Source organism: Pygoscelis adeliae, unplaced genomic scaffold (genome assembly GCF_000699105.1).
Source record: "Pygoscelis adeliae isolate BGI_AS28 unplaced genomic scaffold, ASM69910v1 Scaffold143, whole genome shotgun sequence".
Classification (NCBI taxonomy): Eukaryota; Metazoa; Chordata; class Aves; order Sphenisciformes; family Spheniscidae; genus Pygoscelis; species Pygoscelis adeliae.
In genome coordinates, this window is record NW_008824405.1 from 153759 (window position 1) to 172668 (window position 18910).

At 42.6% G+C, this 18910-nt stretch overlaps 1 protein-coding gene across 1 annotated transcript in view; it reads right to left on the reverse strand.

The window, feature by feature from the left end:
- The window catches only part of ANK2 (ankyrin 2, neuronal), a 329331-nt gene that overhangs the window by 147398 nt on the left and 163023 nt on the right, over positions 1–18910 (reverse strand). The window contains exons 2-4 of the mRNA XM_009320420.1: positions 15557–15658; positions 2144–2242; positions 531–629 (exon numbers count right to left, since the gene is read on the reverse strand). Of these exons, the coding sequence (XP_009318695.1) occupies positions 531–629; positions 2144–2242; positions 15557–15658 (300 nt within the window). The remainder of the gene's footprint in view (positions 1–530; positions 630–2143; positions 2243–15556; positions 15659–18910) is intronic.

The window sequence follows — 18910 nt, forward strand, 5'->3', positions numbered from 1 at the left end:
TTCCCGTCAGCGGAAGTAACAGGGCCCTTTTTACAGTCGGCTTGCCTGCCAGCGCAAGGTGGATTTCCCCAGTTGCAACGTACCTTCCAAACTTTTGATTTAAATGAGTTCAGAAGCCTGCGGCAAAGCTATCTGCAAATTTTTGGCCAACAAATAACCATGAAAAGCAATTCTACAAATCAAGTCTTTGAGAAATTATCTTCTTGGTTACTGCTCACCAAATCCAACCCAAACATATGATGTAATATTTCTACGCTTTGAAAAATTTCTGAAACAATTTATTAAAGCACACTAAGAATTCCTAAAAGACTTCACTCAACAACAGCGAGAGTTCCTGTATCACACAATGAGTATATAAAGACTTCAATTTGTTATTTACTTTTATTTTACTTACCGTTGAATGCTATGTAAACCTCAATTTGACGGATTTCTCAGGCTTGGCTGTTTGGAATCACTGCCTAACATCAGATCTATCTTATAAAATTTCACCAAATAACTTTTAGAAGAGAGAAAGGAAAATAGCATCATACCTGAGACTGTGCATTAATATTGGCTCCTTCCTTAACCAGAACTTTGACAACTTCAGCTTGTCCTGCTAAGGATGCAATGTGCAGGGCTGTATTCCCTTTCTGTTATAGGGAGGGAAAAAAACGAAAGACGTTACCCTTCTTTAGGAATGATTTCAGCCAGCAGTTCTTTATAACGTTCATTTTTCGTGTACAGTTTTACCTCACAGTTCCATGATGTTCCGTAAACATCACGGGATAGAACTGGTAGTAGCAGCCATGGAGATTTCTTGAGCGGTTGTGTAACATCCTAACGTAACTTTTGAGTGAAATTATGGAATGTGATTGGGGCATGGGACAAACTTCTAGGCAAAGTTTAGTACGGGGCTAACGGGTTCTTTTGTTCAGGTCCAGAGATCACGCCTTGTAGAAGGTAGCTGAAACCTAGGAGTCCTAAAATTCAAGCTGTGAATCACATGTAAAATGAGATTTCCCAGTACAAGACCCAAAAGGAAGATCTGATTGTTAAGTAACAGAAAGCAACCTTTTAAAGGCGGAAGATAAACCTTTTTTTCTCTTCTCTAATTGGCATAAAATTAAAATGCGTCATTTTTGAAAGGTGTTAACTTTAAGTTAAGAGATGCACTGCACGATAAAAATAATCTCTCACAAGACAGCAGCAGTGCAGTAGACCACTGCTTTTATAAGAGCCTTGTATTTTTTCCAGGCCAATCTCTCATCCGGAGAGCAATATTTAAATGGCTTTAATAAACAAACAAGGTTCATAAAACCAGAACAAAACCCCAAAGTCCTATCTAGAACCTGGTGGTTCTACCAACAGCTTCACCGAGGGGTGACTTAAAGATGTTTTTGAAGGAGGGAACTTCTGTTTTTCCATCACTGATGGAAATCACAAGTTCAGCAAGGAGCGCTCTGAGCTGAGGACCACGCGTTAACCTTGATGGAGATCCTGTGTGTCAGGTATCATATAATGTGTCAGGTATCATATAAAAAAAATAAGAGAGCCGCAGGGACACAGTGGTGGCAACTGAATGCAACGGCTGAGCACGGCCAGCCAACCTAGACACCAGGAGTCAAACATTACATCGTTCAAGCCAACAAATCCGGCCCATCACAAGGAATTTACCACCCGCAGACAAATAACATGCTGAGTGAATGTTTTGGACATACGCGTGTGCCTGCCCGTGGAAAGGCTGAAGGCGAAACGAATCGTCACACAGGTGTTTTTTCCATTGTGCCCTTGAGCGAAAAGGCTCCGCATAAGATACAGCCAATTACCCAGTTTCACAGATTTGAAAAAATCTACTCGTTTGAGCTATATTCACTCTCTCTATAATGGGGACCAGTCGTTGGAAATCATGAAAAATTTGGCATTGCTAAAACCTTTTAACGCTTCCCCTGTAAACAGACTGTAAAAATATTTCCCTTTCCCTCTTCATTTACTACCGATGAGCTGCAGCAAAGAACGCAGACTCGCAGGCCGTAATAGAAATAACATTTTAAATATCAGTGAGGTATTTATATTATTACGTACTTTAATCCGTTCTTTTCTCAATTTCTCCCACGTATTTGACTTCTCCTTTTTGTGAATAAACTTACAGACATGCATGAATTACCTTAGTGGCAGAATCCACAGCTGACCCTCTTTCCAATAATTCTTGTACCAGTCCCACATGGCCTTCTTTTGCCGCCAGGTGCAGAGCATTGAGTCCATTCTGTAAGCACAAGAGCCATATCAATTACAAATATCGGCTCTGAAGATACACATTCCTACCTTACCCCTGTACAAGAAGAAGATTAGTAGCTGGAATACTATTACATCTCTTAGCTGACTGTCTACATAAGTCAGATATTTTGGACTTGGCTAGTTAAGCCAAGGCACTGTGTGACAAACTTCTCCAATAACTTTTTTCTCATAGCAACAAAGACATCAAAACAAACCATGTTTTGCAAGGACCCATAAGAGATTCCTTCCTTTCTGACAGTTTCGCGTTTCCCCAGGCTACTACCTTGGGTATCTCCATGGAGCCCATTATTTCAAAATTTGAGGGCATATCTGCCTTCTCTTTACTGTAACCTTATCCAGCCCCACGGAGGTATTGCCAACATAGAGAAATCGCAGGACTTAGCCAAATTTACACAGGATGTGTCTATTCAATCAGGATTATTCCAGGCTAATGCAGCTGTCCTGAACCCCGGACTCTCCTCCCCTCCTCTGGGATAACTGGTATTGAACAGAAAGCCAAAACGGTTGTCGATTACGAGTGGCTTGCAAGTTATATTGATCCTTGACTCAGTACCTCTGCTGGTTTCTGATGAGCAGGTCTTCACTAAACTTTGAGGTTTTGCAACCTCATTCAAAAAGGAAATTAATGAAATAAGAGCTAGGATTTTCAAAAAAAGCAACCTAAGAAAGTTAGCGTCTAAACCCTTTTCACGTTAAATAGGAGTAGGATACTTTATCTCGTACAAATTCCAGCCACGGAAACCGGGTCTTCCTCTTCCTACTATCCCTATTCCACCCAAGGGAAAAATATAAAATGACAGCCTATTGTAACTGAATTGCCAACCTGTTTTTCACAATCCGACGGTATTTTTCATGGTACGTCAGGCAGGTGACAGCAGCAGATACTCCCACTGCCCTCAAGCATTCTCCCCTTTTCCATATTGCAAGCATCACAAGTGATACCCAGATATTTGAGTAACCTGCAGCAAGTTTAGCACTATGCAATTTTTATCACTCTCCTTGTCTCAAAGCAGTCCGTAGTCATTTAAATTGCGAAATAAACAAGCAGCTTTCTGGTCTTTTATTCGTCCCTCCACAGAGGCAGTTCACGCTTGTAATTCCCAGTAGGATTTTAAAGCACTTAGCACTTCACAGGAGGCATTTAACGGGAGTGGGTCCAATGGCTGCAGACGCAGCAATCCAAATGCATTTCTGAAGTAACTCCGTTTAATTCTACATTCACGTAAGCAGCACGGGCAGATTTTGTGGTCAAATTCAGAAGCGCAACTATGAGAAAAGCCAAGGAACTGAAGGAAGGCTACATTCACAAGCTGCCAAAAGAAGAAGAATACCCTTACACAGCCTGGTAGTTAGGAAATGTTAATGAGAAATGTGGTTTCAAATCCCATTATGCGGGTAAAGCAGCAGCAACCAGATCTTCCTTATTCCAGAGGAACGCTCTTACTGCTGAGCTGCAGAGCCCAGGGATGGCAGTAGTGCCATGCCCTGGATCAAGCGTAAATTCTTAGCCAAAATTACGTGGTGAGGTTGACCATAATCATCAAGATGAGGAACACTGTACATGTCAGTGAATTTTTTGCAGGCTGAAAACATTTCAGAAAGCTCTGATCTTCCTTGGTTTTTTTAATCTCAGCTGAGTACTCAATAACCATAATTACTACCTACAGCGGTTGAAAGCTTTGAAACAGTATTTTGTGGGGAAACACAGTGTTCTTCTCGTTGTTTGAGAGCAAAGACCTGTTCTCGTATCTAATCTCACAGATTCAGTCATCAACACTTTCTATGAGAGTACGAACGGTACCTTTGACTCCTTACAGTTGTACAAAGCTGATGTATCGCTATGGCATGCTATTAACCTTTTTCACTCTTTGCGAGCAGACTGAAGTCCACAAACAGCACAGAAACGGCAATTTTGCATGGCCCACACGAATTACGCGCGTGCGCACACGCCTCTGAATGCAAAACGTTGAGGGCAAGCTTCTTTTTTAGTTTACCACCTGCCGAAGTATGGAGAAAGCAAGGCTCGTCCCAGCGCTTAATCAGTAGCAATCTCTTAAAATACCTGTATTCGTACCTCTAAGACACATATCTAGTGATACCACATTAAGCAGCTGAAAGCTAATATTGCTGCAAAGATTACGTGAGTTTCTTTGCAACATATAGAATCCTAGAACGGTTTGGGTTGGAAGGGACCTCTAAAGGTCATCTAGTCCAACCCCCCTGCCGTGGGCAGGGACGTCTTCAACCAGATCAGGTTGCTCAGAGGCTTTTTTTATTCATTAAAACACAGCAAAATGAATACATGAGGTCCAGTAAAAAGGTTACAGAGAGAAACTATAGCCTAAATACAGTTCCTACTGTACATATTCAAATTCTGTAATTCCCTAAATAAAGTAAGCCGGGGCAAGCAGCAGCAGAAGCAAGCACCGCACTTTAAGTGCTGAGGGCCAGCGTGACTGAAGCCTTAAAGCGAGCTTTGTTCCTCCATAATCAGAACCAATGCTGTAATTATTTCCCAACCCACGTGGCTGATCCCTGCTACTCGTGACGACGGAAGCTCAGATTTAATCAGTGCAACTCCTCCATTCCTGTCAACTGGATTCTTGTACTTCGGAACAACAAAGGTTTCTGACACCTCCCTTTCTCTCTCCCATGCCTACCAAAAAGTTGGGGGAGCGGGGGAGATGAAATTAGTTGTCTGCTAAGCAAAACTGTACAGCATAGGGACTGCTCCACCCCACGTATACCATACGTATACCATAACTACCTTTCTTTTAGAGGCTCTTTTGTAATTCTAACTCTCATAAAAAAACATAATACTAAGCCTTCCAAGCTTGGTTCTTCAAGTGTTTCCCTGCGGAGCCCGATTCCCTCGGTTCTTTTTCTCCTCTACCACTGAGCTAGAGGCATCAACATTCTGTATCCCGTAGAGTGCTACAAGCGTGCACACAGACCACTGCTGCTCACAGCACTTATTACGGTGTCACCCTACGTATTTTCACCACACCAGAAAAGCCCACAGATTTCTCGTACATCACAGAAATCACCAACCTTCCCAAGCCAATCGAAAGTCAGTCACTTTTTTCCCTGTAAGACAGGCACTAAGTCTTACTGCTATCGTCTGAAAATCACCCAAGGAAGTCCACGCTACTTCTGCCTTCGTATTCAGTCGCCTCATGGAGCGATCCTCACGGAATGGAAGTTCTTCAGCCGCTGCCCAGTTCAGCGTCAGTCCTGCTGTGCCACTTACTCCTTCTGGGACATCACCCAGATCGCTGATAACATCCAACAGCAATAATGGCTTATACTAGTCCTGCCTAACCCTGTTACGCCAAAGCAAAGCGACCCCACGGAAAGGCAACTTCTTGGCAGAGCATCAGATCAACCTATAGTTCAAAGAACGTTTTAAATCAGCGGAGTCAGCTCTGCTACCAGAAGTGCATCCGCTTCTCCTGTCCTCTCCTCTGCTCATTTCCATCCCCTTTCTGCAGATCAGGTCCCCCGATCGTTCGGTGTGAGGCTGCGCACACGCTTCTGCCGGCGCAGGAGAGAGCACGGTGTGGAAGCATGACCACCAAGCCAGGGCAAGGCCAGGATCGCTTCTTCTGTAGCGGTATCGACGTATTAAAAAGACACTATACAGCCCCAGCAGTCGTCTAGCATTACCGCAGCTTCACTGGCGAACTGCATACCAAAGCTGCAACGTGGGCACAGTGTGAGCTTTTACACCCTCCCCTCTGAGCTCAGCTGTGACAGGTATAGACGATAACCTGGTAGCCCTAGAAAGCTTTACTCACCTTCTGCTGGTGAGACCTAGCGAGAAGTACAAGGAACATAAAAATGTTTAGATGGGGGAAAGGAAGTGTTTGAAGGAAGTGGGGAAAAATTCTTTACACGGGTGAACATTTGCTCATGTTAGTTCAGTATATAATGGTCTTGGCACTACAGAAAACAGCCTTTCTTAAATATAATGATTCTTACTTCCCTGAAGTTTACTTCCGTTTGAAGGTATTCATTAAGTACTTACTATCTTTAAGAACATTAGGAAGCAAGAACGCATGTCAACAGAATTAACCCTCTTCTTCCCCTTACGCTAAGAGTCTGACCCCTTATAACCCCCATCGACTCTGATGGAAGTCGGGATGCAACGCTTTCCAGGAAGATCTGCCAACATTTGAGTTTCTAATTACTCTTGCCTTTGCCACACAAGGTTAGAAAGGCATTTAAGCCACTCGCAGAAAAAAACATCGTGAAAGTCAACAACCATAAAACAATACAAACCTTTATTTTTTTAATGTTTCGACATCCTCTTGAAGCGTGAAATGCAATGCGCTTTTACCAAGTTCCTTCCACTGATGCCGTGTTCACAGGCTTACGCATATTCTAACAGGCCAATAGCAACACGTAAGTTACAGACACAATGAAAATCAAGAAGCTGTTGTGACTAACTCTGCATGGTGGTGCTAACTCCTTGACATGTTTTGCCAGAGTTAAGAAGGCATCTGCACTCACCAGTAGAGGCTGAGACTAAAAAGCAGTATCGCAGTCTTTGTTAAAGTCAAATACTTTCCTCCATCTCTTTAACAGATGTCAGTCTAAGGTTGCTGCAAATTCTCTCCTCTGAGTAAATCTCTTGGAGAAGTAAAACGTGCCTGTGGTCAACCTCTTTTCAAGAAGGATTTGGGAAAGGGCACATCAGAGAGCTGGGCATGGCCTTCTCAAGTCCGAAGGTTTGTTGAAGTTTTTCCCAAAAATATCACACAGAAATAAAGTGGACGGTTGAAAAAAAGAAAAATCATTTCAGATTGCGAAAATCCTCCCTTTCTGTTGCTTTATAGCCTACGAATTCATGAAAATGAATTAACCTACTGAGTGACATCGACATGTGATACTGTCGACCTCATTATGACTACAGTGCTACTTCAACCTATAGTTAGCACTGCTGGGAGTGCTAGCTGCTTTCCATTTGGGCTAAATGAGGGAGCAATTAATAGCTGGTGCTCTGTCTCGCTGTAACTGAAGCCATAAAGACACCAATCAAATTAAAAAGAAGCCAACAAAATGAGAGCAAAAGCCGAACAGATATTAAGTTTGAAAGAGCCTTGGAGGTGGAGGCCCCCCAAAACTACCTAATATTTGAATCCTGTTCTGTTCAAGGTATCAGACCTCACACGTTCCTTGTGAATACGGAAGGCTTCTTCAAAACAAATGCCAAAATCCATCAAATTTTTCCTTCCAAGAAAGTAACTCTATCACCGTGAAAACTGACAAGCCTCCAAAGACGAGATGGGGAAACGTTACTTTACGTTGCCTTTTGGATTACCAATTCTTGTTCCAAAACACAGCGGACAGCCGACGAACCCTTGGACTTGGTCAGATTTTTGGGACAACTGCTGCTAGAACTACGGGCTGCACAAATGCATACTGTAAAATTACAGTTCATTTTCCTAGGCAACGTTTTGAACGCTGCTTCAGAAGCAAGTGGTTTTCTCTTGCTACACATCCTAAAATAGCTACATTTGTAACGTAAGGAAAACAGCTTTAAAGGAATCGAGGGATTTCCAACCGCTATCAGTTTTTCATCCTATAAAATACCAGCAATTAGATTTTTTTAAAGGGACTGTTTTTAGAACAGGGGAATTGTCCCCTGACATTTCTAACTCTCTCCAGAAATAAAGAACTAGAAATGATTTATGATTGTCAGAGTAGATGATGGTGCTTGAATTCAGATTAGAGTAAGCAATTCCATAATAATTTAACTTGATCTGAAGGTAGCATTCAACAAAGCGTAATTAAATAATAACTAATTATTAACGATATAACTATATTAATAACGGTAATTAATCCCTGGGTTCAGTATATCCAGAAACATTAAGTTCCATCAGATTTTGGAAACCGTTAAATTGGGGAACTACTTTGATTATCTATAAAGACAGGTATCCATGAAAACTTAGGATCCGAGAAACAAACGCTAAAACCGAAGAAAGCATCCTCCTGTGCCACCCCTGTTCAGAAAAGCTTACTCTTAACGCCGCGTGCCGTTTCCCGAGACGGGATCGAGTCTAAAAATAGCGTTATACCGAGGGGAAAAAAAATCCCGCACAGACAAGGCTTCATTTTTGACAGAGCATTCAGATCTCCCACTCTTAAAAATAAAGCAACCCCCTGTGTTTCGCACAGCGTGCGTTAGCTTTCCCCCCTAGGCAGCTGGAACACAACCACGTAGACACCCCATCCAAACCCCTTGGAGGAGGAGGAATAACTCTAAGGCTGCAGTAGCAGCTGCCATGGCTTATTCACTGTGCCCTAACCTCTAGAAGAGGAGTCTGCTCCCACTCCTAATAAAATTGACACTACACCGGTGACGCTTCATCAACAGAAGCTGAGGGGTTTCGTTACGAAAAAAGCCTTGTGAGCAATTTTAGACGGCACCAGAATCGGAGTTTGCAAGAAGCTGAAGGGCCTGTTCGTGCTCGATGGCTGGTGAAGGCCAAGAAGTCAGGCTCGCCCGTCCTGACGACGTAGGATGCCCATCTCAGTTCATTCTCTGCACTTGGGAACTCCCACAGAGTAATCAATGTCTTCAAATGAAACAGATTAGCCAGTGCACAGAGAGAAGTTCTTCCCGGCTAACGGGGCTGAGACAATCCAAATTAGAGATTAATTTTATTCATAGATCTGAAGGGGCTATTTTAGCGTTTTTTGGTTTGTACTGTTTGTCAAGAGCTCCAAACGCTTCATAGAGTCTAGAAAATTCCTGAGTTAACTCAACCCAGATGTCAGGTAAAATTATGTAATCAAATCATGCTAATACGGGATTTTGCTGTTTTGCACACTAGTCAACCACTTTTTTTACCCGAATAAGTGCAGGTGTAAGTCCAGCTTTGGGTCTTAACCACAGCGAAAACCCACGGATTCTGCAAGTTGGTGGTGTTGCCGCCTATCACCCAGGAACGCTTCACCTCTTGCAAGCCACTAAGAAATCACGCAGCATCTGTTCCGACGTTTGCATTCATCTGGCTCCCATTTCACCTACGCGGTGCAAGAGGAGCTTTGCCAGCCAGCTGCGGATGGGAAGCACTTTCCAGAGAAGAGAGCTCTCCAGCAACCCTAGTCATATTCCTCTCGCAGCAAGCAAGAGGACGTGAACACTGGGCAAAAAACTTGTAATGGTTCCAAGTAATTATGATATTAACTGTGCTCCGTCCTGGGGGTGATCGTTTCGCTGATACTGGCGCTTATAATGAAGACATAAAATTTGCTGGATCTATTTGAATGTAAGAACTTGAGTCTAGGTTTACTCTCTCCTAACTGGGGAACTTGAAGTTCGCCAGGTTGTGTCCCACGTAAGCCGGCAAGTTTTTTCTTGACAGTCGGTCTTTTAATGGAAACTTTCTTCTAGACAGTAAGACGAGATTCTTTCTGTATGTTTTCAACAAGCAGCACATGGAAAGCCCCAGTTCTTATCCTGTTCATCATTAAATTCCTTGGCACAGACAACAGAACTGCTCTCACTTTCGTGTCCTAACTTCCATTTGACACATGCCTACTTTAACCGCCCTGCAGCTTTTCTTCAGCAGGGAAGGTAATGTCTCAAAATATTTCAGATGATTTCATTTCTTATTCTTCCATCTACTCTTTTTCCAAAAATAAATAGTGGCCACAATTGTGGGGTTTTTAGTTAGTTTTGACATTATTCCAGTCTGAACGTCAGCATATAAGCATCAGAAAAGGAGCAAGGAATTTTATGGAGGTTTTCTCGGTGGTATAGACAACATTTGGATAGTTTAAAGCTCCAGTTGAGGAAAACAGCCTTCTTCAGACCAGCACTTTAGCTGCATGCTGAAATTAAATTAATAAGGACTTAAAAGTAGTTCTAAAATCGAACACACAGCTAATTTTCCACAGAATCAAGGACTTGGAGATCTTGAGAATACCAAGGAACTTTTAAAATCTATCCCTCACACCCCAAATTCCTATGCCGGGCTGTCTCTCTGTGCCCCTGTGCCCTCGCCCCCCAGGCAGCGCGGCGCGGCCCGGCGCGGCACAGCTGACGTGCCGCCTGCGCTAGGTCTCCCTACAGCAGCCTGGGCACCCCACCCCACGCACCGCCTGCCCGCAAGGCTTCTCCTGCTCCCATGCGGTGCACCGTGTCCCAGCGACGCAGCGTGCGCGTGTTTGTTTTCTCTGGGTGAAAGTTCCTGAAATAAGATGCGTTCCGTACCACGGGCTACTAAAGAGGAGGGATTTTTTTATTTTATTTTATTTTATTTTTAAATTTGCCACCGGTAAGTTGTGCAGAATGTGGCTCATGGCCTGAGACAAGGCTCACGGGATCAAGGTTTGCTCGGATATGCCGGGGGACCGTGAGGAGCAGCAGCAGCAGCCCCAGCGCAGGCTTTCCCTGCTGCGCGAGGAGAGCGGTGCCTGCGCTGAACATCCCCTGAACGGCTCCCAGGTCTCACCTGAGAGAAAACCGGCCGCTTTACGCCAGAAGGAGCCTGAGAGCCAACCAATACACGTACAGCGTGGATGGCTGGGGAACCCAGGGGTGAAACTGGGGAGGCAGGCCATTTAACAGCATAGGCACACTCATTACGTTCCCAAATGTAGCCAAAGCACAGGAGTTTTTCCTTGTAATTGCTCTGTGCAGGCACATGGGAGTACAACCAGGGATGCCCCGCCAACGACACCTTTCATTAACAGTGGTTATTCACAGAACCCTTGCCCAAGACAGACAGCACAGTCGATGCGTGTCAGGGGCAGCATGTTCACAGTCTTCTCCTCTGCTCCCAAACTCTCCCTGAATACCTCCATCTTTTTACCAGGAACTCTTCCTCTTTGCAGCTCTTCCACTGTTGGAGTCAAACCGAATGAACTGTGCTGCCAACAAGCTGAACCTGAGGCTGTAGTCTATGAAGGTGAATAGTCTTCGAAGTTTCTACTTAGATGGTGCACTGACATTTTAGCCCATCTCATGATGCATGAGCTACAAAAAACAGAGCTTATGTCACATTTCTATTGAATGATTTACCCATTCTAACGTTGTTTAAAAACAACCTTTAAGCGACTTTACTTTCAAAATTCATAGCCGTTGTCCAGCTAGCGGTCATTTTGATTAAATCTGGCTAAGAGTTAGGGGAAGGTTGGACACCATACAGCCTGAGCGTTCAAGTCCCCCTTCAAAGAAACGCCGTTGATTTCACTCGAATGTCAAGACATTTTTCAGGACCAATGCAGACACTTACTTGCATATTCGTTTTAAGTCACGGCTACAGTCCTATTAAATTTGATGGTACTAGTCACTTCAGTAAGCGTTGCAAATGTAGGTCCCTAGGCTGTGAAGCAAAAGTAATTGGATTTGTATGACAGACTTACAAAAGAGCCAAGCTAAAATATTCTATCACATTACAGTCATATCAGCGGTGAAACTTTAACAGTGTGTTTTTACAGCAGTAATAACTTTCCTGAAAGGGGAGGTAGCATCTGAAGCAGAAAATTTAAGTCCTTTTTAATAACAATATGTAAACCAATTTATGTCATAGATAAGATTGACCATAAAAACATACGGAAGTTTGCAGTTTTCTGAAACAAGGTGAAAAACCACGGCTACTCTCTAACCATCTGAGGGTTGCATCGCTAATGCAAGTGAGCTACAAGATTTTAATCTGCTTGGACACAAGTTAGCTCGTCAGCTAAAAATACCACCCACTGACTGTTTACTTACGGGCTGAGATCTCCCAAAAATAGCAAGGGGAAACCTCAGACTTCCGCACCTCAGGTCACGGCGGATGAGGTGCTTCGCGTGGGATGGCTAAGGGAAAGCAATTGGCTGACCAGACTGCGTTCGCTGTGATAAAGTAGTATGTAATATTCCTACAACGCCCAGGCTGCCCCATGCTCTTTCTACCGTGCGAGCGCACGTTTTGAGTTGGTTTTGATCTTGCTCTTGGTGAAACAATTACCTCTACGGTTCCAGCAACTGCTCCTAAAGGAGGAGACTGGCCCTGTGGAGTGCTAAACCTCCTCCTGCTTCCTTTGAACTTCAAAATGAAGAAGTGTTAGAACCCACTGAAGATACATGAGGTCGTGCACTAACCACACAGTTGCGAAAAATTCCTTCTAAAATTTTACGAAGGCCAAGATAGGATTTGGGCATTAAATAACCAACAGACCAAGGAAGTCTTCATTAGAGCTGAACCACTGAAGTCAAAGAAGCACCAGAAATGCAAAAGAGACTGGTTAAAACAGTACAAAGCTCTTTCTTGTAATAATAGGTTTAGGGTATAGGATATAGGAAGAAGATGTATAAACACTGCCTTTGAAAAATTCATTACAACACTTTCTGCCCCTTCGAAGTAATCCCCTTACAGGTTTCTGAAGCAACGTACTAATAATCTTCACACGAGTGGCTTCCAGGTCTCAAAGAAGAAAACAAAAGTTTCATTCCTTCACCGAGGCTTCAGAGATACAGTAATTGCAACCCAAATTCCAGAGACTGGGGAATTTGCCATCAGCATCGCTGGCAGGGTACTATTCCAGGGCGTACTGCCCCACGACTTCGTTAAAATTCTTTCAGAAGAAGGAAGACTCCCAATTTCTCTCGCTACCAAAGAAAACCCACGCTTTCGTAGCATTTCTTTGCTAGCAAAGAAATCCAGGGCTTCTAAAGCCCACGTTCCTATCAGAGCAGGAAACAAGCTCGAGCTTTCAGTCTGACGACAGACTTGGAAAACGTGTACCTTTCACCTTAGTCGTTCAAAAAAAAAATTAGAAATGCTGTTTCAGCAGCCTGTTTCCTTCTAGCTGCCCTGGAGAGCAATTTATTAGCTGTCACAGCTTAATGGAGTCATAACATAATTTCCTTACCAATTCCAAAGGTAAATACAGCTTTATTTCCTAAATATTCTATTTATTTATAATAGGTATGTCCACAGCGACTAGCAGCTCAGCTCCTGGACATAATTTACATTAGGAGCCGCAACTGTGTCTCAGGACACGGTAAGGAAAATCTTGATTATTTCTGGTCTTAATCTGAACAGCGATCAGAAGAGAAAGAAAATATGGGTGTTTTCTCTGTGCAAAACCTAAAATCATATTTTTTTACTTCAATTTTTTCCGCTATCCGGTACTAGTATATTCCATCCCTACGCATTTCCCAAAGGACAGAGCAGCTCCAAACGTCCTACACCTGAAACATACTCTGCCAAAAAGGGAGTACTTTTTATTAAATCAAAATGTAAAAGTAATGTGAATGACGGGGGGGGAAGTCAGATTCACAATGGAATTCTCTTTCTTTTCTTCAGTAAAGCACATACTACCCATCATTTTTCTGTCTTTACGTTATTTAGTGATACTGAGATGGTACTTTTCACCACAAAATAGAAAAAATTTGAAAAACCTAATTTTAATAGAGTATTGTGTACAAGCAAATAATATTTTAGTTCTAAAATTTGTTTACTAAAATATTAACTGAGTGATCTGAATAAAAAAACATTAATAAAATCCACAGATAATGTCCAAATTTACCTACTTATTTCGCTAACATCTGCTCTCTTTGGTATGAATTATTCAATTGCTATCCCATTCCCCCAGCATTCACATTAATTTAATGAGCAAGCCAAGCAATAACAAGCCCTGAAAACTAAGCATAACTCTGAAAACACGGACTATATTTCTTTATTTTGGAGAAACATGTACCAACGTATTGTAAATGGGGCCAGGATTATTTCTTTAAGAAGAGTAAAAAGGTTGTTAGAAATTTTGACCTGTAATTTCTTTTTTTAAGTTATTGCTGTTATTATCATATGAATGAGAGTGTGTCCTGGAAGAGAGCTCTTGCTCTAGGTATGACAGAAGCCCCAGACTCTAAAAAATGTCCCCATGCTACAGGGCTTAAACATAACACACTGAATATGAAAAAAAAATGATGTTCGCAAGAAACTTCTTTAGGTGACTGAAAAATGCTTTGCAATTCAATTTTGAAATCCACTCAAACACTACTGCATTCATCTTCGCAAGCTGCTGCCTGAAAAACATAGTTAGTCTCTACCAGCTTCGCTTTTCTTATTCATTCAAGCACACCTCACTTTAAAAACTTCCAAGCAACGTCTTCACGTGCAAGCTAAGGATACCATTTTTTATACATAGCTTTCAACTTCTTCCTTGGCTCTGCCAAGGATGCCAGTCCGCACCGTCCTTCAGACAAATGTTTGCAACGAGAAATTTGGAACTTTCTTTCAAACTAAACACTTGTGAAGACGCCAGAAAAGAGGTCTTCAAAACAGCTTTAAAAAAGCCAAAACTCAAAACCTGACAGCTGGCGCGCCGTGGAATTTATTCGTCACAGTCATCTCGCCGCCGTCCTCTGCTCATCTGTCAATTTGCTGTAGTACCTATTGCTCTTCAACCCCTGTTTGCAACGCAGGTTCTCTGGAGAAAGGCGTATCTTCCATTAAAATGGGGAACGCCCGTTACACGGGCATGCCTCGTTACGATTAATAAATGGATGCAATAAAGAAAGAGCAATGGCTAACGGAGCAAAAAACCGCGAGCGCTGGCATAGTCTCGCTTCTCCGGACAAATACAAGAATGAGACGCTCTCGGTATGGGAAAGAAAAGGGGATAACGGGTGGGCCTCAGCTTTCCAAGCCTCCTGTTCAGACGGGGAGTTCAATCTCACTCTGTCACGCAATACAAAACCAAGCGGACTGGGAGGGAGGTGGGTTTCGCTGAAGACCGATGCCTCGGGACATCTAAACTGTAGCTTTCGACAAAGAAACCAGCCAGAATTACCGAGAACCTTCAACTTGATGTCCAGGCATATTTTATCACACTATTTACCTGCATCCAAAGAATACTACGTAACAACTTGCTCAGCTAGAACTTTTTTTTGCGTAACGGGAGTATTTTGAAGAATACAACTATATTTAGCGCTCGCTGTTTCAATTAGAACTGGAACTTCGCAATAGCGGGTCCATTAGTGTTAGACGACCAAAGCATTCCTTAAGTTTTGATTATAGGTACTTCGCTAACATATGTCCGTACCTGCGGGACACTGGCAAGAAAGAGGAGCCCAAAAGGGCTTACACAAAGCTTTACTAAAAGCAGCACAATTTCATAGACATTTTCAGCCTCCTGTAGAAAGATACCGCTGAAGAAGACGACTGAAAACACAGTTTGAGGTGAATCTGCATGAAGTAATCTAGCCTGAAAAAAATAGGTTTCGAGGGGGGTTTCTTGCAACCCGCTCTTGCAAACTTCTGCCCTTCAAACATCTTACCTGATTACATGTGTTAATGTCTATTCCACTTTTCAGGTATTCCACTACTTTGTCCAGATTGCCAGCTCTGGCAGCTCGGAGGAAGCTTGCGTTGCTGTCAGACTGTAAAAAGATAAGAAGACAAAAAAAAAAATCTCTAGTTAACTCCTGCTTAAAGGAGAGCACAACTTCATCACCAGTGAAAGGTTTCCACGTTTTACGCTGCAGGAGAATAAAATTGTGAAGAAAACTGACTTTGCATTATTAGCATACACATACTTAAACAAGGCAATACTGGCAGAAAAGAACCACAGACCTCGCAGAGTGAGCAAAATAGTGCAATAATTGCTGAAGTTCAATATTTAGCAAAAAACAAAGAAAAAAACCCCAAGAAATCATAGTAACTGATATTAGCAACAAGAAAAAAATATATGTATCAACTTGCTAGCCATAGTTTTCTGGGTTTTTAGAGAGAGAGAGAGAGAGAGAGAGATACACACATGCACACAAAAGAAGCTCTGGAAAATAATTGACCAATCCTGTTATTGGCTATGCTACTTACGAGAACATACATCGGCTTTGGATTTGTGCTTGGCATAAAAAGTTACATGACTACAGTTCATATTCACGCACACACACTGGCTTAACGCAGAGCTGCACGCTGGAGAAAAAACAATATCCAAGAGCGAAAAAGTCCTATGGCTACATTTTACCGCCTGGGACACAGAAATGGGGCATGCTGAAGGGGAAAAGAAAAAAGCCCCACGAAACCGGGCAAGTGTAGCTAACCGTAGAACAAAGCGGATGAAGTACTCAAGCCTGAGTATCTAAATCCAGGATAATGTTGTAAACATGCTCACTCCTAAGCTGCCCGCATTCATACATTCGCACTTAAAGCCTCGTTAGCATTTATAGGCTAAAAAAAAAAAAATAAAAATAAACTCACGTTTTCATTTTTCGGTTAGGTTGTGGGATGTGCTGTTAAGCAAGGGAGCGTGAAATGCGTCAGCCCTCTTGCCTTTATCTACGATTACGGCACAAAATTACATTGGCTATTTGAAACCAGCACATCCTTTGGTGATGTTCACCCACACGGGAACCCCCCCACAGGTAAACTGGCTCCTAACGCAACCGCAGATACCAGGAGAAAAAAAGAGAATTGTGCCACAGAAGTAATGATTAACCAGAATAAGCATTTGGGAACACGCACAGACGCAGGAACAATTTTCAGACTCAAATACATAGAGTAGGAGTGAGTTTCAAAAAGCAGGTAAATAACTGTGAAAGGCTGTTTTGTGGGGATGCGATTAGAGAGGTGCAGGAGGGCACGCACGCCACTGGACTAGTGCCTGGCGTGCCCCCGAAACACCTCCGATCGAGCATGTTTCTCATCTAATCTCAGCCCCCTGCCAGAAACACGGGGTGAAAACCATTCTTTCACATCACGAGAATATCCTAAAAGCCTCCCGCTTTCAGCTTATTAATACTGATCGACAAAGCAATTTATTTCAGTCACCCAATCCATTTCAATGCATTTATTTCGGTCACCCTACTTATCACGCCGTACTAACTCACTTCACAATCCCCAGTTCCAACCTATTTTAATCTGCAACAGATGGATGTCATAAAAATGATTCTTTTTACAACTGTGCTACATGCCAAGACAAAAATATTTCCTTTTAAATTCCTTTCAGCAAACTTCAGCACATTTTCCACATCTTTTGCCGTTAAGAAAACAGACCATCTTTCTAAACACACAGCAGGGCGAAGGGGAAGGTAGCGCAGGAATTCACGTTGACAGAACCCTTTTATAGCTTCAGGCTTCGGTCAGGCAAGCCTTTGGACGAGGCTCGACGGAGGAGCAGATTCTGACAGGTACTTCAGAGAGACCCCTTTTAAGGTGGAAGGGCGGCTGTTAGCACTGCACCGTCTCCTGTGACGTGCATGTGCGCATAAAGACACAAAATTGTATCTCAACGTTTAAACGTCCTTGAAAAATCAACTGTCTTGGTAAAAACATGAACCGAGAACAAGTATTTGAGCACACGAGGGGTCAATCTGGACACTCTTGAAACTAATGGGAAAAGCATCTTTGCCCTCAATAGGACACACGTTTTACCTTCTTTTTCCCCAGGTTTTTTCATGCTTTCCCACTTCCACAATAATTTGCCATGCCCAAACTGCAGTCATCTGGTTTTATACTTTTAAAAGGTTAAGCGAGAAGGACGCAACAAACAAACATCTACAACTTCTGTTTTATTAGGGACGAATCAATCATCGCTTGCTGTTCTTTCGCGCAGAGTAACATGAAAGGCTAAAAATGTTAAAGCCTCAATCATCGCTGGAAGCTCAGATTGTAGCTGAGACCATACGACTACATTCCATTTGTTTGTGGCTAACAAGACGCAAGCAGCGCTTTCAAAATAGATTCTCGCTTCCTCGGTTCATACTTTTGTTACCTCAAAATTAAATTACTGCAATGCACATCACTTCAAGACACATCACGTACACCTGAATAGCGATCACAACGCAGAATATGAACTTCTTGTCTACGTGAGGAGTTATTAGGAATTAACTCTTCATGATTAACTCCCCATGCAGGCACTTTATTCCAGAAGCGTCTCTTGCTGTGTCTGTTCTCACTCTGAAATAAAGAGTGCTTGACTGTGAATAGAAGAGGAACAAAACAGCTAAAATCCCAGTGAAACGCAACGAGATCTTGATGCTTCATTTAGGTGCCTTTGAAAATCCTAGCCTACAGAATCTTTGGGTTTGTGTGAATCTTCTCACTGTAACACGCACTGATCTCAGATGAATACGATCGTACCCATCTCTTCACAGTCTGGCCTCTACTATTTCAAAATAGTTTCTCACAGACTTGCATGATGTTCTCAACTTGAACACACAAATAAAAGACACGAAGCAGCAATTCAGCTGCTTCATATACAAATTCACGTACAAATAGCAGCGGGCGCTTCCATGAAATACTCAAAAGATTCAACGCTGTATTTTAAAGCTTAGAAGTTAGGAGTACTCAGATCGGTATTTTCTTTCCTGGTTTGTCAACTCTAATTTTTCGGTAGGTCATCAGTAGTTTGTCCCTTTCCCCATTCTTTTAAGGTCTTTAAAAAGCATTTTTATCAGTACTACTTTCTCAGCAATTTACTCGCCTTAGCACGTTACGACTTCAAATCCGTTTTGACAAAATGGCCTCAGTAGTCAACAGCAGCAGGTTTCTGTAGTCTTACCGTGCTAGGAAACTCGTGATTTTTCATCTGTGGGCTTTTCCAATTGATTCAGTAATCTCGTGAAATATTTTGTTTCCTTACATGTAGATTTTTAGTTGAATTCATGAGGCATTTCAGTGGCACAGAA